The sequence below is a fragment of the Pleurodeles waltl genome, chromosome 7 (assembly GCF_031143425.1).
Source record: "Pleurodeles waltl isolate 20211129_DDA chromosome 7, aPleWal1.hap1.20221129, whole genome shotgun sequence".
Lineage (NCBI taxonomy): Eukaryota > Metazoa > Chordata > Amphibia > Caudata > Salamandridae > Pleurodeles > Pleurodeles waltl.
In genome coordinates, this window is record NC_090446.1 from 898,918,405 (window position 1) to 898,944,326 (window position 25,922).

At 45.6% G+C, this 25,922-nt stretch overlaps 1 protein-coding gene across 3 annotated transcripts in view; it reads left to right on the top strand.

The window, feature by feature from the left end:
- The window catches only part of MAML1 (mastermind like transcriptional coactivator 1), a 244,656-nt gene that overhangs the window by 68,099 nt on the left and 150,635 nt on the right, over nt 1-25,922 (top strand). For all 3 annotated transcript variants that reach the window (XM_069199502.1, XM_069199503.1, XM_069199504.1), the window contains exon 3: nt 17,221-17,487. In XM_069199502.1, coding sequence (XP_069055603.1) covers nt 17,221-17,487 — 267 coding nt within the window. The remainder of the gene's footprint in view (nt 1-17,220; nt 17,488-25,922) is intronic.

The window sequence follows — 25,922 nt, forward strand, 5'->3', positions numbered from 1 at the left end:
GCAGGGTAGCCATAAGAGTATATGGTCTGGGAGTCTGTTTTACTCGAACTCCACAGCACCATAATGGCTACACTGAAAACTGGGAAGTTTGGTATCAAACTTCTCAGCACAATAAATGCACACTGAAACCAGTGTACATTTTATTGTAAAATACACCACAGAGGGCACCTTAGAGGTGCCCCCTGAAACTTAACCAACTATCTGTGTAGGCTGACTGGTTCCAGCAGCCTGCCACACTAGAGACATGTTGCTGGCCCCATGGGGAGAGTGCCTTTGTCACTCTGAGGCCAGTAACAAAGCCTGCACTGGGTGGAGATGCTAACACCTCCCCCAGGCAGGAGCTGTGACACCTGGCGGTGAGCCTCAAAGGCTCACCCCTTTGTCACAGCCCAGCAGGGCACTCCAGCTTAGTGGAGTTGCCCGCCCCCTCCGGCCACGGCCCCCACTTTTGGCGGCAAGGCTGGAGGGAACAAAGAAAGCAACAAGGAGGAGTCACTGGCCAGTCAGGACAGCCCCTAAGGTGTCCTGAGCTGAAGTGACTCTAACTTTTAGAAATCCTCCATCTTGCAGATGGAGGATTCCCCCAATAGGGTTAGGATTGTGACCCCCTCCCCTTGGGAGGAGGCACAAAGAGGGTGTACCCACCCTCAGGGCTAGTAGCCATTGGCTACTAACCCCCCAGACCTAAACACGCCCTTAAATTTAGTATTTAAGGGCTACCCTGAACCCTAGAAAATTAGATTCCTGCAACTACAAGAAGAAGGACTGCCTAGCTGAAAAACCCCTGCAGAGGAAGACCAGAAGACGACAACTGCCTTGGCTCCAGAAACTCACCGGCCTGTCTCCTGCCTTCCAAAGATCCTGCTCCAGCGACGCCTTCCAAAGGGACCAGCGACCTCGACATCCTCTGAGGACTGCCCCTGCTTCGAAAAGACAAGAAACTCCCGAGGACAGCGGACCTGCTCCAAGAAAGGCTGCAACTTTGTTTCCAGCAGCTTTAAAGAACCCTGCAAGCTCCCCGCAAAAGGCGTGAGACTTGCAACACTGCACCCGGCGACCCCGACTCGGCTGGTGGCGATCCAACACCTCAGGAGGGACCCCAGGACTACTCTAAGACTGTGAGTACAAAAACCTGTCCCCCCTGAGCCCCCACAGCGCCGCCTGCAGAGGGAATCCCGAGGCTTCCCCTGACCGCGACTCTTTGAATCCTAAGTCCCGACACCTGGGAGAGACCCTGCACCCGCAGCCCCCAGGACCTGAAGGACCGGACTTTCACTGGAGGAGTGACCCCCAGGAGTCCCTCTCCCTTGCCCAAGTGGAGGTTTCCCCGAGGAACCCCCCCCTTGCCTGCCTGCAGCGCTGAAGAGATCCCTAGATCTCCCATTGACTTCCATTACAAACCCGACGCTTGTTTCTACACTGCACCCGGCCGCCCCCGCGCTGCTGAGGGTGAAATTTCTGTGTGGACTTGTGTCCCCCCCGGTGCCCTACAAAATCCCCCTGGTCTGCCCTCCGAAGACGCGGGTACTTACCTGCAAGCAGACCGGAATCGGGGCACCCCCTTCTCTCCATTCTAGCCTATGTGTTTTGGGCACCACTTTGAACTCTGCACCTGACCGGCCCTGAGCTGCTGGTGTGGTGACTTTGGGGTTGCTCTGAACCCCCAACGGTGGGCTACCTTGGACCAAGAACTGAACCCTGTAAGTGTCTTACTTACCTGGTAAAACTAACAAAAACTTACCTCCCCCAGGAACTGTGAAAATTGCACTAAGTGTCCACTTTTGAAACAGCTATTTGACAATAACTTGAAAAGTATACATGCAATTTTGATGATTTGAAGTTCCTAAAGTACTTACCTGCAATACCTTTCGAACAAGATATTACATGTTAAATTTGAACCTGTGGTTCTTAAAATAAACTAAGAAAAGATATTTTTCTATATAAAAACCTATTGGCTGGATTTGTCTCTGAGTGTGTGTACCTCATTTATTGTCTATGTGTATGTACAACAAATGCTTAACACTACTCCTTGGATAAGCCTACTGCTCGACCACACTACCACAAAATAGAGCATTAGTATTATCTATTTTTACCACTATTTTACCTCTAAGGGGAACCCTTGGACTCTGTGCATGCTATTCCTTACTTTGAAATAGCACATACAGAGCCAACTTCCTACACTAGCCAAGGCCCTACAAGTGGGTACAGTGTTGGATACCCAAGTGCCTCTGCCATAAATAGTGTTATGTCCGACATGGGTCTGAGGGAGCTGGGATTTGCATTGTCGGTCCTTGTCCTCCCCACTTCTTCCATCATAATGCCATTGGTCCTCCGTCCCAACTTTCCGTCATTTGCTGCCTTTGGGGTAACGTGTACCATATGTACTGTCAGGTCCCAGAATTCTTTCTACAACTATTGTGTAGAAATTGGCAAGTCTAGTACCATGGACATGTATATGCACAGTACATGAGCACAGTTCACACACTATAATTTAATTGTTCACTTTTACACGCTCATTCTCTCACATACACACTGGTACACTATATTGTAGATTCCCTTTGTCCCCCACCAAATAGTGCAAATTGAAACGTTAATAATTTAGTATACTGCACCTGCACCTGCTTGTGCGTGTGTGTGTATATATGTGTGTGTATGTATATGTTCTATGGCATGTGTAGCTGCAGATACACATGCTGTGCATATTTTGCTATCTAGTGTTGGGCTCTGAGTGTTACAAGTTGTTTTTCTTCAAAGAAGCTTTTTTCTGAGTCACTGGATCAAGTGGTGACTCCTCTTGGTGATAGTGCGCATGGGCATCGTGTCCTTTGTTAGATTGTTTTCTTTCCGCCGTCTGGTTCGGATGTGTTCCCTCTCGCTCTGGGATTTTCGGTTCAGAAATTCTCTGAACGTTCTATCTTTTCTTTCACCGCTGGTATTGCTTCAAACACGGTTTCCTTCTAAACTCGATCCGATCGCACCATCGGGATCAATTAAATGTGTTTTCGGTCACCCGTGCTCTTGTCAGGCCTTTATGGGTCAACAGCATCAAAGGCATATGGATTGGACTCCATTCCGATTCTGTCCTCGGTGCCACACCAAGTTTCTGTACACTGACCAGCACTTGGTGTATAATCTCTATCTTTCTCCAGACCATCGAGAAGAAATCTGCAAGACGTGTCCGTCTTTTCGATCGAAGAAAACCTATGCGATCGGAGGGCAAGACGATTGGAGATGGCATCGAAATTCAGAGCCCACCACCGACATCCTTGACGAAGAACAGGCACAAACGGCAGTCTCTATCCAGATTCTTACTCAGAGCAGGATTCAGAGGTGGGCAGCCAGCCTATATCTGTGGCGCAGTACACGAGTTCACCAGCCCCAACCCCAACAAGTTTAAAAAAAAAAAAAAGCAAAAAAATAAATTTAAAAAAGCACGCAAGACCTTGGGTGCATCACTGCTTCTTAGTTATGGTTCTACCCGAAAACAAACTATCGTCGACTGACCCTTGGTTCAGCGCCAAAAAAGGCCAAGACACTCCCTCAACAGGCTATCATACCTGTTTCAGTGTCTGGGGTTGAGCCGAAAGATGCAGGCTTCCACCTCCAAACCGAGTCAGCACCCTGCTACATCGGAGCAGAAACAAGCGTGCTCCGCTTCGGAGCTGAAACATCGGAGTCCATCTTTGGAGCCGAAAACATCTTCTTATACAGAGGAATCAGGACTTTTCGACTCAAATGAAGCATGTTACCAAGAAACATGCAGAAAATTCCTTTAAAAGCACAAAACATGCTTCAGAACAACAAGGGGATGAATCGGACATTCAAACCTTTCTGGAGGTTTTGGACAGTAAACCAAGGAGAATTCAAATCAAGAAAGAGACTGGAAAAATTATTGCTTCTCCACCCCCTCATACCAAAAGGAAGTTAGCATTCCAGGAAACTCTGGATACTGTCCCACCACTGGCAAAAATCTACAAGCAAAAGGAAAAGCCAAAAACTGTTGAGCTTTCTCCACCACATTCGTCTCAACTTTCCCTTTCACCACAACCTCCTACTCCACCACCACCGCCTTTACCCACACACTCTCATACTTCCTCAGAAGATGAAGAAACAACTGATAATAGTTACACCACGGTTTCGTGAGATATGTACGACTCTGATCCCATACCGCCTAACGATTCTGATTTGTATCCCGCAAGCCCATCTACACCCAAGGATGCAACAGCATACAATCCGGTTATCTCCAGGGCAGCTGCATATCATGGGGTACAGATGCATGCTGAACCATTAGAAGAGGCTTTCCTTTTCAACACCCTATTCTCAACTCACAAGTAGTACCAGTGTTTACCAATGCTCCCTTGTATGCTCAAACATGCAGATATTTTTCAAGAACCTGTTAAAGCTAGAGTTCTAACACCCAGAATTGATCAGAAATATATAAGCCTGCACCAACAGACCCAAATAAATTTCACAGCAGTTACCAACACACTCCATTATTATCTGTGCAGCCAGGAAGCGTGCAAACAGCAGTCTTCTGGGTATACTCCTCCCCCCTGACAAAGAAAGCTGTAAATTTGACATGGCAGGGAAAAGGGTAGCAACACAAGTAGCCAATCAATGGCGTATTGCGAATTCCCAAGCCCTGTTATCTAGGTGTGACAGGGCACATTGTGGTGAGATGCAAGAATTCTATGCAATATCTCTCCAAAGAAAATCAAAAGAGGGCACATCAAATTGTAGAGGGGAGGACAAGCTATTGCAAACAACCAAATTAGGTCTGCTCTACATGCAGCTGATAATGCAGCTAGAGGAATAAACACCAGCATTACCATCAGGCGACAGGCTTGGTTGAGGTCCTCAGGTTTTAAACCTGAGATACAGCAGGCGATCCTTAATATGCCATTCAATGAACAGAAGCTTTTTGGACCAGAGGTGGACACAACAATTGATAAACTAAAAAAGGACTCAAACAGCAAAGGCCATGTTAGCCCTTTATACTACACCATTTCGGGGTTCCGTTCGAAAACCTCAATTTAGAGGAGGATTTAAATCCCAAGCTCCAGAGGCCTCCACTTCCCACTCAAAACAAGGGCAACAGCATTACACTCTTTCAGGGGTTCTTACAGAGAACAAAATTTCAGGTCCAGGGGTAAATTCCCTACCTCAAAAGGTCCTTCTACCCCTGAAAACAATGGCATCATGCATAGCAATAGTGCCAAATGCACGTCTAAACCTGAGACTACTGCAACAGTGTGTCTCACAACAATGGTCTCAGGCACAGGGTCAACTACAGGATATAGTGCTGTTGGACTGCCAAACTTACAAATCTCTGCAATGGTGGGATCACACCAACTTATCAAAAGGGCAGCCATTTCAGGACCCTGTGCCACAGACAATAATTACGACAGATGCGTCTGACAGTTGGGGAGCCCAACTCAACATTCTCACAATACAGGGGGAATGGGACTCAAACCATCAAACTTACCACGTAAACCACCTGGAATTGCTGGCAGTGTTTCTAGCCATCAAAGCATTCCAACAACAGATCATACACAAGACAGTGTTAATAAGGACAGACAACATAACAGCAGTTTATTATCTGCTTAAACGTGGGGTGGGGGCACAGTCATCCCAATTGTCCCTCTTAGCACAAACAGTTTGGAAATGGGCAATTCACATTCACATCCACCTGCTAGCGGAATACATCCCAGGGATACACAACTAATTAGCGGGCCTCTAAGCAGGACGCAGCAACAAATACACAAATGGGTGATTCACCCAAGTAATTCAATATTACTTTGTTGTGGGGAACACCAAACATAGACTTTTTCTCAGTAAGCGAAAATGCAAAATGCCAAAACTTCGCATCCATATACCCACACTCTCATTCCAAGGGCAATGCTCTATGGATCATTTGGTCAGGGATATTTGCTTACACTGGTCCGCCCCCCTCCCCCCCCCCCCCCCCCCCCCCCAAATCTCCTGTTAATTCTGTTTCTGGTCAACAAGATGAGTCACACTTCCCTCACTATGATACTCATAGCTCCCATATGGGCCCGTCCGCACTGGTACACATAACACTATTGGATCTCTCAGTAGTACCACATCACAAGCTCCCAAACAGGCCAGACTTATTGACTCAAAACAAAGGTCCAGGCATCCCCATCCCAGGATGCTCAACCTGACAATTTGGCTCCTGAGGTCATAGAATTTGGATATCTACAGTTCCCATCAGAATGTATGGACATTCTAAAACAAGCACGTAAACCTACAACCAGGCAGTGCTAGGCAAATAAATGGAAACATTTTGTACATTAGTGCCAACCTAAAAACATTGATCCACTTAAAGCATCAGTACAAGATCTTGTATGTTATTTGCTTCATTTACAGAAAGCAAATCTCACATATTAATCTATTAAAATTAATTTAACTGCAGTATCAGACTACCTCCAAAACTGACAACATACCTCTCTGTTTAGAATTCCTGTCATAAAAGCTTTAATGGCAGGGCTTAAAAGATATTCCACCTAGAGCTCCACCAGCTCCTGTATGGAACCTTAACATTGTACTCACAAGACTTATGGGAGCACCATTTGAACCCATGCATTCTTGCTCTCATCACGTTCTCTCATGGAAGGTTGCTTTCCTCATAGCAATTATTTCCTTAAAAAGAGTAAGTGAAATACAAACATTCACTTTAGAAGAACCCCTCTTTCAAGTACACAAACACAAAATAGTACTTAGAGCACATCCAAAATTTCTAGCCAAGGTGGTTTCACCATTTCACATTATTCAGTCAGTGGAATTGCCAGTTTGCTTTCCACAGCCAGATTCAGTTGCCGAAAGAGCTCTCCACACTCTTGATCTCAAAAGTGCTCTAATGTATTATATAGACAGAACGAAAGACTTTTGAAAATCTAAACAACTTTTTGTCGCTTTCCAACAACCTCACAAAGGTAATCCCATTTCCAAGCAAGGATTGGCAAGATGGATAGTAAAGTGTATTCATACTTGCTGTCTTAAAGCTAAAAGGCAGCTATTAGTAACTCCTAAAGCACATTCCACTAGAAAGAAAGGTGCTTCAATGGCATTCTTAGGAAACATACCAATAGCAGACATATGCAAAGCAGCCACATGGTCCACACCACACACATTTACTAAACACTACTGTGTAGATGTGTTATCTAGTCAACGGGCAAATGTTGGTCAAGCAGTGCTTAGAATACTTTTTCAAACTACTTCAACTCCTGCAGGCTAACCACGGCTTACTCAGGAGGAGAACTGCTTTTCAGTCTATGCACAGCATGTGTATCTGCAGCTACACATGCCGTTGAATGGAAAATGTCACCCAGTGTTCATCTGTTTGTGGTATGTAGTGCTGCAGATTCACATGTGCCCTCCCTCCTCCCCGGAAGCCTGTAGCCATTGTACTTTATCATGTAAATATGTATATATATATGTTCGGTGGCATGTGTAGCTGCAGATACACATGTGTGCATAGACTGAAAAGCAGTTCTCCAATTCTTCACTCCTTACTTCACCCGCCTGTGGGAAAACATAACAAAGGAGTTGATGCCCATGCACACTATCACTGAGAGGAGTCGCTCGATCCGGTGTCTCAGAAAAAAGCATCTTCGAAGAAAAACAACTTGTAACACTGAGCCCAACACTAGATGGTGATATAGGCACAGCATGTGAATCTGCAGCACTACATGCCACGAACAAAAGTACACTGGGTAAGTTACATTTTCTTATATATTGCAGCAGATGACTCGCATGATTCACATCACCTTAGTGTCTCTTGTTTGGGGAACATTCATCCAGTGTACAATCGTGCCTTAGGGTTATCATTGGTAGGTGGTGTAAGGAAATGCCTCCTTGGCATGGTTGCCCCCTGACTTTTTGCCTTTGCTGATGCTATGTTTACAATTGAAAGTGTGCTGAGGCCTGCTAACCAGGCCCCAGCACCAGTGTTCTTTCCCTAACCTGTACTTTTGTATCCACAATTGGCAGACCCTGGCATCCAGATAAGTCCCTTGTAACTGGTACTTCTAGTACCAAGGGCCCTGATGCCAAGGAAGGTCTCTAAGGGCTGCAGCATGTCTTATGCCACCCTGGAGACCTCTCACTCAGCACAGACACACTGCTTGCCAGCTTGTGTGTGCTAGTGAGGACAAAACGAGTAAGTCGACATGGCACTCCCCTCAGGGTGCCATGCCAGCCTCTCACTGCCTTTGCAGTATAGGTAAGACACCCCTCTAGCAGGCCTTACAGCCCTAAGGCAGGGTGCACTATACCATAGGTGAGGGTACCAGTGCATGAGCATGGTACCCCTACAGTGTCTAAACAAAACCTTAGACATTGTAAGTGCAGGGTAGCCATAAGAGTATATGGTCTGGGAGTTTGTCAAACACGAACTCCACAGCACCATAAGGGCTACACTGAAAACTGGGAAGTTTGGTATCAAACTTCTCAGCACAATAAATGCACACTGATGCCAGTGTACATTTTATTGTAAAATACACCCCAGAGGGCACCTTAGAGGTGCCCCCTGAAACTTAACCAACTGTCTGTGTAGGCTGACTAGTTCCAGCAGCCTGCCACACCAGAGACATGTTGCTGGCCCCATGGGGAGAGTGCCTTTGTCACTCTGAGGCCAGTAACAAAGCCTGCACTGGGTGGAGATGCTAACACCTCCCCCAGGCAGGAGCTGTAACACCTGGCGGTGAGCCTCAAAGGCTCACCCCTTTGTCACAGCCCAGCAGGGCACTCCAGCTTAGTGGAGTTGCCCGCCCCCTCCGGCCACGGCCCCCACTTTTGGCGGCAAGGCTGGAGGGAACAAAGAAAGCAACAAGGAGGAGTCACTGGCCAGTCAGGACAGCCCCTAAGGTGTCCTGAGCTGAGGTGACTCTGACTTTTAGAAATCCTCCATCTTGCGGATGGAGGATTCCCCCAATAGGGTTAGGATTGTGACCCCCTCCCCTTGGGAGGAGGCACAAAGAGGGTGTACCCACCCTCAGGGCTAGTAGCCATTGGCTACTAACCCCCCAGACCTAAACACGCCCTTAAATTTAGTATTTAAGGGCTACCCTGAACCCTAGAAAATTAGATTCCTGCAACTACAAGAAGAAGGACTGCCTAGCTGAAAACCCCTGCAGAGGAAGACCAGAAGACGACAACTGCCTTGGCTCCAGAAACTCACCGGCCTGTCTCCTGCCTTCCAAAGATCCTGCTCCAGCGACGCCTTCCAAAGGGACCAGCGACCTCGACATCCTCTGAGGACTGCCCCTGCTTCGAAAAGACAAGAAACTCCTGAGGACAGCGGACCTGCTCCAAGAAAAGCTGCAACTTTGTTTCCAGCAGCTTTAAAGAACCCTGCAAGCTCCCCGCAAGAAGCGTGAGACTTGCAACACTGCACCCGGCGACCCCGACTCGGCTGGTGGCGATCCAACACCTCAGGAGGGACCCCAGGACTACTCTAAGACTGTGAGTACAAAAACCTGTCCCCCCTGAGCCCCCACAGCGCCGCCTGCAGAGGGAATCCCGAGGCTTCCCCTGACCGCGACTCTTTGAATCCTAAGTCCCGACACCTGGGAGAGACCCTGCACCCGCAGCCCCCAGGACCTGAAGGACCGGACTTTCACTGGAGGAGTGACCCCCAGGAGTCCCTCTCCCTTGATCAAGTGGAGGTTTCCCCGAGGAACCCCCCCCTTGCCTGCCTGCAGCGCTGAAGAGATCCCTAGATCTCCCATTGACTTCCATTACAAACCCGACGCTTGTTTCTACACTGCACCCGGCCGCCCCCGCGCTGCTGAGGGTGAAATTTCTGTGTGGGCTTGTGTCCCCCCCGGTGCCCTACAAAACCCCCCTGGTCTGCCCTCCGAAGACGCGGGTACTTACCTGCAAGCAGACCGGAACCGGGGCACCCCCTTCTCTCCATTCTAGCCTATGTGTTTTGGGCACCACTTTGAACTCTGCACCTGACCGGCCCTGAGCTGCTGGTGTGGTGACTTTGGGGTTGCTCTGAACCCCCAACGGTGGGCTACCTTGGACCAAGAACTAAGCCCTGTAAGTGTCTTACTTACCTGGTTAACCTAACAAATACTTACCTCCCCTAGGAACTGTGAAAATTGCACTAAGTGTCCACTTTTAAAACAGCTATTTGTGAATAACTTGAAAAGTATACATGCAATTTTGATGATTTGAAGTTCCTAAAGTACTTACCTGCAATACCTTTCGAATGAGATATTACATGTAGAATTTGAACCTGTGGTTCTTAAAATAAACTAAGAAAAGATATTTTTCTATACAAAAACCTATTGGCTGGATTTGTCTCTGAGTGTGTGTACCTCATTTATTGTCTATGTGTATGTACAACAAATGCTTAACACTACTCCTTGGATAAGCCTACTGCTCGACCACACTACCACAAAATAGAGCATTAGTATTATCTCTGTTTGCCACTATCTTACCTCTAAGGGGAACCCTTGGACTCTGTGCATACTATTCCTTACTTTGAAATAGTGCATACAGAGCCAACTTCCTACAGGTGGTCCCACTGGAACCACCTAATGTGCATACTGTGAGAGGGTCTGGCTGTTCCACACCATGTTTTGGATTTCATCATGAAGAAGGAGTACCAAAAGTAATCCATCAACTCTGGTAACTAAGGTGGCATTGAAAAGGGAAGTAGTTATTCTGTCCTGGAGGTGCCCAGGTGGCTCATCCTTCTTCACTCTGTAGGGTGGATTTGCTTTTCATCAAAGACCCTTTTGTGCACAGATCACTCTTTGCTTCTCCAGAGAAGAGAATATTTTCTTGCTACAGCCAATTTGAGTTTTTTCTTAACAATAGTCAAATTCCTCGATCCACGGTTGCCCTTCCCAGAACATTTCCTCTACCTCCCAATCCCCCGATTTAGTCCTGACAATAACTAGATTTGCTCTTCAGGCTGGAACCTAGGGCATTTTCCCTACTATATTTCCTCCTTACTTTGCCTCTTCAAAGGCTGTAACGTTAAAGTGCATTGACAGGTTTTACTTTTTGTTCTCAAATCTGCAGCCATTATTAGGGTGCCCACCTGTTCTGATAGGTTGCTTAAAATTGGCCCAGCTGACTCCATGTTCAAAATTTTATAAATTTACAATTCAGTCTAAATTATCTATTGAACTGTCACTTCACCCTTCAGATGTCTCGACAATCAAATAACCTCGTTGGATGAACTATTTGTCCACTGACACATTGCCATGTAGCTGAAATCTCGCAGTAACCTAGGTTAAAATGGTGGGCAATTTTCGTTTTTCCATATTCCCTCAAACTCTGTCAAATGTAAAATAGCCATTGCTTTGGTATTGCTGCATCTCATGGCCTGACTGACATGGTGTCAGGGATGGGGTGGGTCTGTGAGTTCATTCCTCGGTCCCAGCACATGCTCATGCACCAGCCGCCTTCTCCCTTTGTTAGCCCGGATATAAGCTCCCCCTTGCTCACACAATACAACTCAAAACCTTACTGCCGTTAGTTCAAGGAAGGTCAGGGCTAGCTTCTTGTGCCTGCTCCAAACATTAGGCTTTAGGAGCTGTGGTGTCCGCATCTAACACTGTCATGCTTGTATCTGGCCATCACAACAGACTACACACTGCTACTAACCTTACTAAATAGTATTTCTCTTATGAAAGGCAAAAAGCATCTAGAAGCTTTTGTCGTGAAACATACATAAACACCAGTCAAAATTCACTTGGACCAGTTCGACAAAGCACTCTGAAGTGTTACTTGAAGGCCTTTAGTGTTCAATGAAACCTGCTGCTAACAAGCAAGCAGTACATCAAGCACCCAGAATTCTAAATATACATAGGACATACATCCTTAAGCAGGTCAACACAGATTGAAGAAAACAACATATCTTTTTGAATGGAACAATAAAAAAAAGCTATGCTCCCTAAGGGTTAGACTTGTGAATGGCTATGTTTGATTGATTGAAAGTTGCTGCTATTTGGTGTCTCAATAAAATAAAAAGTCGGCCCTTAGTCTGAGCCTCCTTTTTAGGTCAGACCTATGCAGCACACATGCACTGTCTGCAAGACATGCTGTATTCTGTTTGTGGGGATTAGCCATGCCACTATTGCTATTCGTTCTTTGTTGTGCTGGTCTTAAATGCTTCCTTTTTATTGGTGCATTTTCCTAAATGCCCCTCCTTTGAGTACTTAGTTCCCCTCCCAGGCGATTTTACTAAGAACTTTTTTTTTGTTGGGACAGTGCTGCAGCTGCTTCTCTGGTCCCAGTGATAATTCCACATGCTTAGCCTTCCAGACACTGCTCTGCCATTCTAAGTCCTCTAAACAGTGCTGCAGCTGTGTCTCTGGTCACAGTGGAAAATCCTCATTCTAAGTCCTCTGACAATACTGCTGCTGCTTCTCTGTTCCCGTCAATAACGCCCCCATTCTAAGTCCTATAGGCGGTGCTACAGCTGTGTTTCTGTTCCGAGTGGTAATTCGTCATTCTTAGTCCTGTAGACAGTGCTGCAGCTGCTTCTCTTGTCTCTTCGGTAACTCCTCCGTTCTAAGTCCTCTAGGCAGTGCTGCAGCTTTATTTCTGTTCCCAGTGCTAATTCCTCATTCTTTGTCCACTAGACAGCGCTGCAGCTGTGCCACTAAACTCCAAATCAAAACACATAGGTAAAGGACATTGTCATTTACAACACCGTAACTCACAAATATAAGACCTATTGCATTGTAAATGCTTGTTTTTACTTAAAGTCCACATTACAGCTATCTCCAAATCTGTGGCTTACAAATATTGGACACACAAAGAAATCCCACTTTTTATCTCTTGGAGGAACTACCTCAGTGTGTTTTTGTTATAGTGGCTTCCACAAAGTGTAAATCTGCTTCCTACCACATGTTTAGGGAGATAAAAGAGATGTCAAGAATACCAAGACCAAAAAATATACATGAGCCTGGTTCACTCTGGTCCATTATGACAAATGATACAAATGTAGGGATCTGTCTACAGTCTCTTATTTGTCTGTGTTGGTAGACATGGCTGAAATCTTCAGAGCTGGCCCAGGGTCCCTCAAGACAGCCATTAACCTCCAGTTTAGTATAAAGAACTTGTTCACTCCCATCATTGACAAGGTCTTTCACAAGTACAAGAATTGTACAATTGCAGATCAAGTGTTAACGGCGGACCATTTTGCTTTTTCTAGTCCGTTAATGCTTTAATATTCATACACTGCCAAAGCCTCCTTCTGATTATGGTCTTGGTCAGCTGGCTTATATTGTGTAGGTCCAACCGCATATTCCCAAGAAGAGTTGTTTCAGTGGTAAGAACAAATCTACCCCAGGTCCAAACAAAGTCTAAAGACCCCAATGTCCTACCCAGGAATTGTGCCATTCTTGAACATCTAATGAGTCCCACTGTACTTCATTGAGTGGAAGGCAGCTCAGCAGGTGTCTATTATGCTCTCTGTGCAGCACATACTACCTTCAGTACACACATTTTTTGCATAGACAATCACATATTGTCTTGTTTTGTGTTTAAGTGCACTTCTTACATTTTCACTTCGAGAAGGAGAATGTTTTTGCCCAAAGAATTAAATATGGTGCTTGGTTTAAAAAAAAGAAGAAAAAAAAAAGACACAAAGTAATGCCCCACGGATCATAAGAACTGCAGCAGCCCTGCTTTAGAATGGTGCCCAAAAGTGATCAGCCTCTGGTCAACTGCTACCAAACCAGCACTCAGACATTCCAACAACCCACATCATTGCATGGGGGTAGAAACCATATCTAAGAGGAAATTGTCACAGAACACTAATTGGTGGTGTCAGTTAGTAGAGCCAGCTGGTGTAGTTCTTTGGCAAGAGTTGATGGGGTTAAGGGTGGGGCAAACTTAATACTTTAAGACTTTAGGCAATCTGCACTTTGATGGCACTGTGCACTGACAGCATCACTATCTCCTTTCACAGCGAGTCCATCAAAAGCTGCTCTATTGACTGGCTTGGCGCAGCTTTAGGCCGTGGATCTTCTCCATCCTGGACTCCCAAAGCATCTAAAACCGAAGATGGACTCATGAATACAGGCTCTGGGCTAAATATGGCCAGTTCACTGCATGCCAGGCATCTTTTCGCTTCTGTTCTGTGGACCTAGTTCATGTTCCTTATTAGTCATCTAGGGGAGAGCCAAAGTTTCCTGCCAGTGGTGTTCAGTTTTTTCTGCTTACCATTGCCAAGCCTTTCGAGGTAAAAAAGGTGAAGCCTGAGCAAGCAGCTGGGGCTTATGGTCTCCATCAAGTAACTGCTTAGTTTCAATGTTATACCCAGAATTCTGATGGAGGAGAAACAATTGTTCAGAAGTGCATTTTTCTGATGTATGACAAAAGATATAAACAAATATGCTAAGTACAGGATCCCAAGATGTAACTTTCACTAGTAGTTTTTCATATTCTTGCACTAGCCTCTTGCTATCGCCTTAATTCTGATTTTTAAAATGGGCTGTGCGCCCCTTGATTGGAAACAGGCATGTGTGATCTCATTATTGGAAAAAATATATACTTATATTAGGTGGTGGTGGCTGTGGCTGGCAGAGATTGGAAAAAGAGAGGTAGTCCTCGATTGGCTCTTTATTCACTGGTAGGAGTTAAGCAATAGCTTTACCACCTTTCTAATCACCTTCAAGGCCTTAAATTGTGGAGTTGCACAGGGCTCATTCTGAGCTTGACCCTTTTTAATCTGTGTGTATCTGCTTTAGCTCAGTTATCTTGATTATGCTGAGAATTGATCAAACTGGAGATTCTGCAAGATAATTTTTTGTAATTTTTTTTTAAAAGGGCCATACCCACTTGTATGACAGTGGTTGACTGGATATCTAAAGTTTTGAAACAGAACTCTGAAACAGCCAAAGTATTAATTTTAGGTGGCTTTTCTTCTCATTGAACTGCTAATTGGTGGCTTGCTGAAAGTGGTTCATACCCATATCCAGCCCACACTGTCATACAAGTGGGTTTCATGGATGACGCTTGGTCACTTACTTTTTAAATAGTCCTCTGTTCCTGTTTTCGTTAAGTAAAGAATCGAAGAAAGAAACTGCCTTTTATTCCCACCTTAACATACTACTCTTATTCAGGCATTGTTGTGCTCTCATCTCGATTATGCCAAAGCTATGTATTTGGCCTTGCTGATCTATAAACTTCATTGACTCCAGCTTGTAGAGAACTGCAAAGTTTGTCTGTCACTCAATCTCCCACGTCATGTCCCCCATTTCCAGGTCAGCTTTGTTCACTTTGTTTGCAAGAGACTTTGTATTTTCTTTAAAGCTTTGTGTAATTTAGGTTCAACGTTTATTAAACAAATGTTAATTTGTTACTCTTCCTGGAGATCTCATGTTCTTTCTCTGCCCACTTTCTCAATATTCTTAAGATCAAGAAAATACACCAAGGAATTCGGCTCTTTGTCTTTCAAGTTGCCTTAAGTGGAACTTGATCCCCTGTCATCTCCAGGACTTGATCAAGCTGAGAGATTTCAGGAAACCGCTAAAACCCGGGCTATTTCTTCAGTAGCCGCTGTCTCTGAAATTCTGCTAGGGCCAAGACATCCTCTGGTAATGGTCCACTTTATAATTTCCATACATAAATATATGGCACAGCTCATTGGCAACTACCTACCAAAGTGAACATTCATCTGCACTTTGTAAAAAAAAAAAAAAAAAACTGCCATTTTCTTTTTGTCCAATCGGAGGCTATTGCTGGGTCCTGGCTTCTTGGACAGGAAAACAGTCTTTTTCCACCTGGAGACAACTTTGGCCAAGAATCATAAAGGCCCACTAGTGCCAGTATAGTTTGTTTACAAACCAGACACCTACACTTACCATTATCATTGTTTCCGCGGGGAGGGAGCAAAAGAAAAAGTAGCATTGTGTGCAAGACAGACCAGAACAATGGAGCGGACACCTCAGTCTAAAAACTAAATCCTGTGGAGAACATGCAGCCTTGTGGCTGCATACATCTTTCTCACACCTCCACCCACTTCTCAATTATCAGAGTATTGAGACTAAATCTTTACATACTACACAGAATAGCAAAGTGAGAGCCAGAGGCAGTTTCCCCACTAGAGTTCAAATGGAAAAGCATTCATGCCATGATTGTTAATCAAATTACTTCAACTGTTAGTCATCTCATAGCCTTTTCATGGTGGCTGAAGTCTCCAGTGATAAAATGAGTACCACATTGGATGTACCCATATTGCGCAAAAGGTTACCTAGGCATGTTAATGTGTACCTTGGAAGGTGCTGTTTAACTTATGGACTGAACTTGTAGGACCCCATCACTACCCTTTCTAATGATTTAGTACTGGTTGCCCTTGTAGTGTCCTGGTCATCCTGAAGACCTTGGCAGTACCTACAAAAGAATAATTAATATAGTGCCACCCAGTCTGGCTGAAGTAACAACAAGGCAAGCTGTCTCAAGGGGTCCATGCAGATTTTGGGTTCAATGGTGCCTCAAGACTTGCATTTTCAGAAATGCAAACATAAATAGATTTGGAAGCTAGTATTCTCCAGCCTTATACACAGGACCTAAACCAAATTAGATCTACAAAATTCTGACCCATTTACTAACTCCTGCACACCAGAAGTGCTATAAATCAATTTTCTTTAAGGAGCACCTTCTGCGTAAGTTATCACCAAGGTTTTGCAGCCCTACAGAAAAGTTTCACTTTCATTCAATTATATATATGTGTTCATGAGTTCCCAATTTGAAATGTATATGACCCTGAATCACTATCTTACCCACATTATGTGCATCATTCTGTTACTTGTCCCTGGCAAGGTATACACTTTGGCTGCTTTCTCAAATTTCAGCTTCCTCATTTTGGTATTCTGACCCAAAACACTGTCACCTGTGTACATACCACTATTTACAAAGCAGAAAAACAAAAATTAGATGCAGGTTACTGGCTCAGAGCACTATATGACCTCCTTAGTTTTTCTGAAGTTAAGAATTCATAAATTAAGTATTCCCTATTGGCAAACGTTACTCTACTAAGTAGTTTACTAAGTTTAACGTTACAAGTGTTAATTTGTTAAACAATGTTTTATTGGACTTGTCTTATGTAAGAGCTTTGTGTTTTTGTAACTTGCATTTTACTGTCCTATAGCATTTTGTATGAAATGTTTGAAGTAGACATTACCTATATATTGTAATATTTAATTTTAATGTCTAATTCTGCAGGACCAGAACCCATCAACAACTGTTTCTCGTGTGGCAGTTTCTGTGCAGGGCCCCAGTGTTGGTACTCAGGCCCCTGTAGTGTCCATGGCAGGTACCCATAACAGCACAGTGTATCTCAACAACCAGCAGCAAGCAGTTGTCATGAAGCAGCATCAAATGCTACTAGACCAGCAAAAGCAACAGCAGCAACAACAGCAACAGTTGCTGATGGAGCAGCAGAAACACCAGTTCCTGATGGGCCAGAGGCAGCAGCTTATTGCTGAGCAGGTACAATAATATTCTGGCAGCTTCTAGCACAGGCTACAGTAAATTATTTCAAATGGTGGTGGTTTGTTATTTATTTTGCTGACTAGGTCAGGGTGGTGTCTTTTCTTCCTTATGTGATTGCATTGACCTAGGCAGTGGCAGGTCCCAGATTTTATGCTGTACTTGACATACTTTAATGGACTGCTGTTTATTTGTTTCGACATTGCAGTTTTTTTTCGTGAGGTCAGAAGTTATAGATTGGTTAAACATATAATTTATGTTGAAAAAGAGGTTAAAAGCAGCACTTTCAGTTTATCACTATACTCGTGTGTGTAGTTGAATCAAGGGTGATATGAGGGAGAAATTGAAAGTTGTTGAAAGTGATTCATAAGGGTAAGAATTTACCATTCTGTTTAAAGTGGTTCTTGACTGGTATTTATAAGGGTTGGCAATCAAATCACATCTGGGAGTTTCACTCAAACAGTCAACTTTATCTTGGTATTTAGCTTAGGTGGCTGACAGGGAATCTATTGGTCAATATTTTACATACACGCCAAGAACCAATACTTTACTATTTAACCAGAGCATGACATCTAAACAAAAGATTGATTTAGAGGTTAGAGTGGAGTACATCCTCATAGTCGGCTGACCTCACTGGCCGGGAGATGGGATTAATAGATTGGAAGTGGCACTGACAACCGATATGCCAAAAGGGCTGGCATTAAAGTAGGGTATGATCTCTGATTTCGCACACAAGCTTTGAGCAAATAGTGGTATGGGCAATTGGTTCAAAGGCTGCAGAATGATCAAGGTTGCAGCACCACTGATGTTCAGCTTTCACAGGGAAGTTGATTCCCATGAAGCCCTATTTGGTGACCTCAGGGAAGCATAACAAAACCATAAAAAGAATGTTCTAAGAGATTCATTGTGAGGCCTATCTCTAGCCTCTCATATAGCGACATTACCCAAAAGTGAATTTCTGATTTTCCCATCTGTTGGATAGGATTTTTCAGCATTGAGTGAGGGAACTGATATGTATCCTTCACTCTTCGCTGAGTTTTAAGATATTTAGCATTCTGATATTTAACCTGTTCTTCACCTACATGTACAAGATGCCCCTCTTTTGGAACCAACTATTGAGGTGCACAAAAAGGGAGTAAAACCAAAAATGTCTCATCTTGTTGATCTTTCTTTCTTCTTGTTACCTTACTACTTTTTTTTTTTTTTTTTTTTTTGCCATGGACGTTTTATAGAACAAATGAGTCTCTTAGGCTTTGGTCTTAGAGGAAAATATTGTTGATAGATGTGCCCATGACTTTCCTAAATGTAGGTGCGCTCTGGGTACTAAGGATTGTGGTCTCCAACTGCACATGCTCTGTACCTTATCCTAGCATGACGGTGAAGGCTTGTGGACATAGACTTGTGTTGTCTTTGCTCTCCAAAGTGTGGGGAATACCAGACAGAAGGTTTATACATTGGCCTGGATCTTCAGGTGGTAAAATAATGGTAGTGCTTGCCTGTTTGTTTGGCAGAATATAATGTTAAATAATGTGCTTTAGATATGCTTAATGATGTTATTGTTGGAGTTTCCAGATGCTATAAATATGCAGTTTCACATAATGGGACTATCTTATTCATATACTCTGAATAGATGCACTAATGTGCGGTATCCCAGAGAGTTTTTATAATGTCTTCCATATTTTTATTCTTCATTCACTGAACACATTTGAGGGGGGATTTTTTGTCCGAATTTTACTTGGAAAGCTTTGTCTTCAACATTGTTCTCAACAGCCTCTCAGACATTATTTCTCCATAGTTTGTTGAGTGTCCTCTGTTTGGGGGAAAAAAGCAAACAAGGATGTCCACATGTGGCTATCTTTTTATACTCTAAAATAGTGGAAGAATGTGAATTCTTCTAAACATATTTGGGAGGACCAAGACACCATGATAAGCAAAAATACTTCAAAAGCAGACTTGGGTGACTTAATTTGACATATAGCACTTTTTGAAGTTAAAGAATTGTAGAGCTTATCCAACATCAGGGCCTATGTAATCTGAGGTCATAGGAGCATTGCTATCACGAATAATATCACAGTTCCAACTAATCTTTGCATCAGAGATAATAAACATCCAAATACCTGCCAGCCGTTTACGTATTTAATGTTGAAGATCCATGTTATAAAGGCGCAAGATCTTGAGGTGTCTATTGATATTGAAAACCTCTGTAAGGTTAAAAGTACCTTCAAGATCTAAGCACTTGCCTTACATAAGTGAGCTAAAATAGATTTTTCTCCAATCTCCCAAATTGCCTAATTTTTAGACTGACAGCACTTTATTCCCATGGGAGGCCACCAAGACAATGGGTCAAAAGACCTGTCCCTTCACTAGGAATCCCACTACCACCAATGCAAGGCCCACAAAGCCTTGTTGGAGATAGTGTTAGTCACTGTCAGAAAGGGTGAACACTTTGGGTGTCCACCTTACTCTCTGAGCACTGTTCTGGGATCATGGTTGTAGGAAGTTGGCTCTGTATGTGCTATTTCAAAGTAAGGCATAGCATGCACAGAGTCCAAGGGTTCCCCTTAGAGGTAAAATAGTGGTAAAAAGAGAAATAGTGGTAAAAAGAGATAATACTAATGCTCTATTTTGTGGTAGTGTGGTCGAGCAGTAGGCTTATCCAAGGAGTAGTGTTAAGCATTTGTTGTACATACACATAGACAATAAATGAGGTACACACACTCAGAGACAAATCCAGCCAATAGGTTTTGTATAGAAAAATATATTTTCTTAGTTTATTTTAAGAACCACAGGTTCAAATTTGACATGTAATATCTTGTTTGAAATGTATTGCAGGTAAGTACATTAGGAACTTTGAATCATTTCAATTGCATGTATACTTTTCAAGTTATTCACAAATAGCTATTTTAAAAGTGGACACTTAGTGCAATTTTCACAGTTCCTGGGGGAGGTTAGTTTTACCAGGTAAGTACGACACTTACAGGGTTCAGTTCTTGGTCCAAGGTAGCCCACCGTTGGGGGTTCAGAGCAACCCCAAAGTTACCACACCAGCAGCTCAGGGCCGGTCAGGTGCAGAGTTCAAAGTGGTGCCCAAAACGCATAGGCTTCAATGGAGAGAAGGGGGTGCCCCGGTTCCAGTCTGCCAGCAGGTAAGTACCCGCGTCTTCGGAGGGCAGACCAGGGGGGTTTTGTAGGGCACCAGGGGGGACACAAGCCCACACAGAAATTTCACCCTCAGCGACGCGGGGGCGGCCGGGTGCAGTGTTAGAACAAGCGTCGGGTTCGCAATGGAAGTCAATGAGAGATCAAGGGATCTCTTCAGCGCTGCAGGCAGGCAAGGGGGGGCTTCCTCGGGGAAACCTCCACTTGGGCAAGGGAGAGGGACTCCTGGGGGTTACTTCTGCAGTGAAAGTCCGGTCCTTCAGGTCCTGGGGGCTGCGGGTGCAGGGTCTTTTCCAGGCGTCGGGACTTAGGTTTCAGAGAGTCGCGGTCAGGGGAAGCCTCGGGATTCCCTCTGCAGGTGGCGCTGTGGGGGCTCAGGGGGGGACAGGTTTTGGTACTCACAGTCGTAGAGTAGTCCGGGGGTCCTCCCTGAGGTGTTGGTTCTCCACCAGCCGAGTCGGGGTCGCCGGGTGCAGTGTTGCAAGTCTCACGCTTCTTGCGGGGAGATTGCAGGGTTCTTTAAAGCTGCTCCTTTGGATAAAGTTGCAGTCTTTTTGGAGCAGGTCCGCTGTCCTCGGGAGTTTCTTGTCGTCGTCGAAGCAGGGCAGTCCTCAGAGGATTCAGAGGTCGCTGGTCCCTTTGGAAGGCGTCGCTGGAGCAGAGATCTTTGGAAGGCAGGAGACAGGCCGGTGAGTTTCTGGAGCCAAGGCAGTTGTTGTCTTCTGGTCTTCCTCTGCAGGGGTTTTCAGCTAGGCAGTCCTTCTTGTTGTTGTTGCAGGAATCTAGTTTCTAGGTTCAGGGAGAGCCCTTAAATACTAAATTTAAGGGCGTGTTTAGGTCTGGGGGGTTAGTAGCCAATGGCTACTAGCCCTGAGGGTGGGTACACCCTCTTTGTGCCTCCTCCCAAGGGGAGGGGGTCACATCCCTAATCCTATTGGGGGAATCCTCCATCTGCAAGATGGAGGATTTCTAAAAGTCAGAGTCACCTCAGCTCAGGACACCTTAGGGGCTGTCCTGACTGGTCAGTGACTCCTCCTTGTTTTTCTCATTATCTCTCCTGGACTTGCCGCCAAAAGTGGGGGCTGGGTCCAGGAGGCGGGCATCTCCACTAGCTGGAGTGCCCTGGGGCATTGTAACACAAAGCTTGAGCCTTTGAAGCTCACTGCTAGGTGTTACAGTTCCTGCAGGGGGGAGGTGTGAAGCACCTCCACCCAGAGCAGGCTTTGTTTCTGTCCTCAGAGAGCACAAAGGCTCTCACCGCATGAGGTCAGACACTCGTCTCTCAGCAGCAGGCTGGCACAGACCAGTCAGTCCTGCACTGAACAATTGGGTAAAATACAGGGGGTATCTCTAAGATGCCCTCTGTGTGCATTTTTTTAATAAATCCAACACTGGCATCAGTGTGGGTTTATTATTCTGAGAAGTTTGATACTAAACTTCCCAGTATTCAGTGTAGCCATTATGGAGCTGTGGAGTTCGTTTTTGACAGACTCCCAGCCCATATACTCTTATGGCTACCCTGCACTTACAATGTCTAAGGTTTTGCTTAGACACTGTAGGGGCATAGTGCTCATGCACATATGCCCTCACCTGTGGTATAGTGCACCCTGCCTTAGGGCTGTAAGGCCTACTAGAGGGGTGACTTACCTATGCCACAGGCAGTGGGAGGTTGGCATGGCACCCTGAGGGGAGTGCCATGTCGACTTAGTCATTTTCTCCCCATCAGCACACACAAGCTGGCAAGCAGTGTGTCTGTGCTGAGTGAGGGGTCCCTAGGGTGGCATAAGACATGCTGCAGCCCTTAGAGACCTTCCCTGGCATCAGGGCCCTTGGTACCAGGGGTACCAGTTACAAGGGACTTACCTAGGTGCCAGGGTTGTGCCAATTGTGGAAACAATGGTACATTTTAGGTGAAAGAACACTGGTGCTGGGGCCTGGTTAGCAGGGTCCCAGCACACTTCTCAGTCAAGTCAGTATCAGGCAAAAAGTGGGGGGTAACTGCAACAGGGAGCCATTTCTTTACACAAGCCCCCCCCAGCCCACAGGCCAGGAGACTCAGCCAAAGCTGGGAGAGTCTTCCTAGTCTGTCAGGCGAGGAAGAGTAGAGGAAATAGGCTGGTTTGTTGCAGGGCCTACTCTGCCTTACATCCTCCTGTTCAGGTCATTCCCTCTGGGGAACTGACCCACTTCCACAGTGATAGGACCTAGTCTGAACTGCCTCTTGTCTGTGCTTTTTATGTCTTCACCCATTCTCTCTATTTTGGGGTTAGAGGTATCCACCTCTGCTAATCTTATCTTAGCCAGGGTCACCCCTAGCTTACCCAAAGAGGTTACCCAGAGCTGGAGTAACCCCACCATGACCAACAGGGTCAGGGGGCCTAACTTGCTATTTGGCATGGGGTCAGACCACCATGCCAAGGATAGTGCAGCCATAAAGGCTAACACCCAGCAGAGGTCACTGACAGCTGTCAGTGCCCAGAACCACACCTTTAGCTCTTCACCTACAAGGGAAGGGGCTAAGTTACAGGCTTCTTTGGGTTCAGGGTGCCTGTCTGCTGTATTAGAGTGGGGGGTTACCACATCTTGTAGTAAACACCCTTCTTCCACTCTTTCTTCTGTTAGCTGAGGAGCCACCCACTCAGGCTTAACAGTTGCCTGACTAGCCCGGACTTCTTGTGGGTCAGGTTGGACTTTATCAGAGCCACTTTTGGAGTTCTCCCCTACTGGAGCAGAATCTCCTTGGCTTGCTGGAACCTTGGCTAAAGGTTGTCCACCTTTCCTACTCTGTTTCCTTTTCTTTTTCTTCTGGGGCCTACTTGCATTTACTGCAGAGGCAGGCACTCCAGAATCCTTGGGAGAGGACTGGCACTGGACCAGTTCCTCTCTTGGGCTCTGACTAACCTCTGGGTAGTCATTTCCAAGGAGACAATCAAGGGGGAGGTCTGTACTGACTACCACCCTTCTCCAGCTAAAAGTCCCACCCACTTCTATGGGCACAAAAGCCACAGGCCTATCAGTGACCCTGTCTGGGCTAACTCTTACTCTGGCCATCTCACCTGGGATGTACTGGTTGGAGAACACCAGCCTGTCATGCACAATAGTGTGACTGGCACAAGTGCCTCTCAGGGCAGTGGCTGGGATTCCATTCACCAGTAGGTGGTGGAAGTGTCTACTTCCCTCTGGAATCTCCAACTCACCTGTTGGGCCCTTTTTCCAGTTGAAGGCTATGAAGACCTCCTCATCTGAGGAGTCATCCCCAATGGCTACACTGGTCACCCCTGGGATTTTGCTAGGGGGTTTGTTTTTGGGACAAGAAGTGTCCTTGGTGTGGTGCCCTGTCTGTTTACAGTTATGGCACCATGCCTTAGTGGCATCCCAGCTCTTACCCTGGTACCCACCTTTGTTTTGGGTTGTGTCTCTGGGCCCACCCACCTGGTCTGGTTTTTGGGGGCCTACAGGGGACTCTTTTTCTTTGTTTCTAGTGTCACCCACTTTCTCCTGGGGAGGCTTTGTAACCCCTTTCTTTTGGTCACCCCCAGTGGAAGTTTTGGTTACCCTAGTCTTGACCCAGTGGTCTGCCTTCTTTCCCAATTCTTGGGGAGAAATTGGACCTAGGTCTACCAGATACTGATGCAACTTTTCATTGAAGCAGTTACTTAAAATGTGTTCTTTCATAAACAAATTATAAAGCCCAACATAGTCATGCACTTCATTTCCAGTTACCCAACCATCCAGTGTTTTCACTGAGTAGTCAACAAAATCAACCCAGGTCTGGCTCGAGGATTTTTGAGCCCCCCTGAATCTAATCCTATACTCCTCAGTGGAGAATCCAAAGCCCTCAATCAGGGTACCCTTCATGAGGTCATAAGATTCTGCATCTTTTTTAGAGAGTGTGAGGAGTCTATCCCTACACTTTCCTGTGAACATTTCCCAAAGGAGAGCACCCCAGTGAGATTTGTTCACTTTTCTGGTTTCACAAGCCCTCTCAAAAGCTGTGAACCATTTGGTGATGTCATCACCATCTTCATATTTAGTTACAATCCCTTTGGGGATTTTCAACATGTCAGGAGAATCTCTGACCCTAGTTATGTTGCTGCCACCATTGATGGGTCCTAGGCCCATCTCTTGTCTTTCCCTTTCTATGGCTAGGATCTGTCTTTCCAAAGCCAATCTTTTGGCCATCCTGGCTAACTGGATGTCCTCTTCACTGGAGTTATCCTCAGTGATTTCAGAGTTGTTGGTCCCTCCTGTGAGGGAACCAGCATCTCTGACTATTATTTGTGGAGTCAGGGCTTGAGAAGCCCTGTTCTCCCTAGATAGGACTGGTGGGGGGGAATCACCCTCCAAGTCACTATCATCATCCTCTGTGTTGCCATCCTCAGAGGGGTTGGCTCTTTCAACCTCTGCCAACAGCTCCTGGAGCTGTAGTTTGGAAGGTCTGGAGCCCATTGTTATTTTCTTTAGTTTACAGAGTGACCTTAGTTCTCTCATCTGTAGATGGAGGTAAGGTGTGGTGTCGAGTTCCACCACATTCACATCTGTATTAGACATTATGCTACTAAAAGTTGGAATACTTTTTAAGAAACTAAAGCTAGTTCTAGAATCTAATTCAAACTTTTACCAGACTTTTAAACTCTAAAAGAAAATGCTAACAGGGACTAACACAAGGCCCTAGCAGGACTTTTAAGAATTTAGAAAACTTTTCAAATTGCAAAAATCAATTTCTAATGACAATTTTGGAATTTGTCGTGTGATCAGGTATTGGCTGAGTAGTCCAGCAAATGCAAAGTCTTGTACCCCACCGCTGATCCACCAATGTAGGAAGTTGGCTCTGTATGTGCTATTTCAAAGTAAGGAATAGCATGCACAGAGTCCAAGGCTCAGGGCCGGTCAGGTGCAGAGTTCAAAGTGGTGCCCAAAACGCATAGGCTTCAATGGAGAGAAGGGGGTGCCCCGGTTCCAGTCTGCCAGCAGGTAAGTACCCGCGTCTTCGGAGGGCAGACCAGGGGGGTTTTGTAGGGCACCAGGGGGGACACAAGCCCACACAGAAATTTCACCCTCAGCGGCGCGGGGGCGGCCGGGTGCAGTGTTAGAACAAGCGTCGGGTTCGCAATGGAAGTCAATGAGAGATCAAGGGATCTCTTCAGTGCTGCAGGCAGGCAAGGGGGTCTTCCTCGGGGAAACCTCCACTTGGGCAAGGGAGAGGGACTCCTGGGGGTCACTCCTCCAGTGAAAGTCCGGTCCTTCAGGTCCTGGGGGCTGCGGGTGCAGGGTCT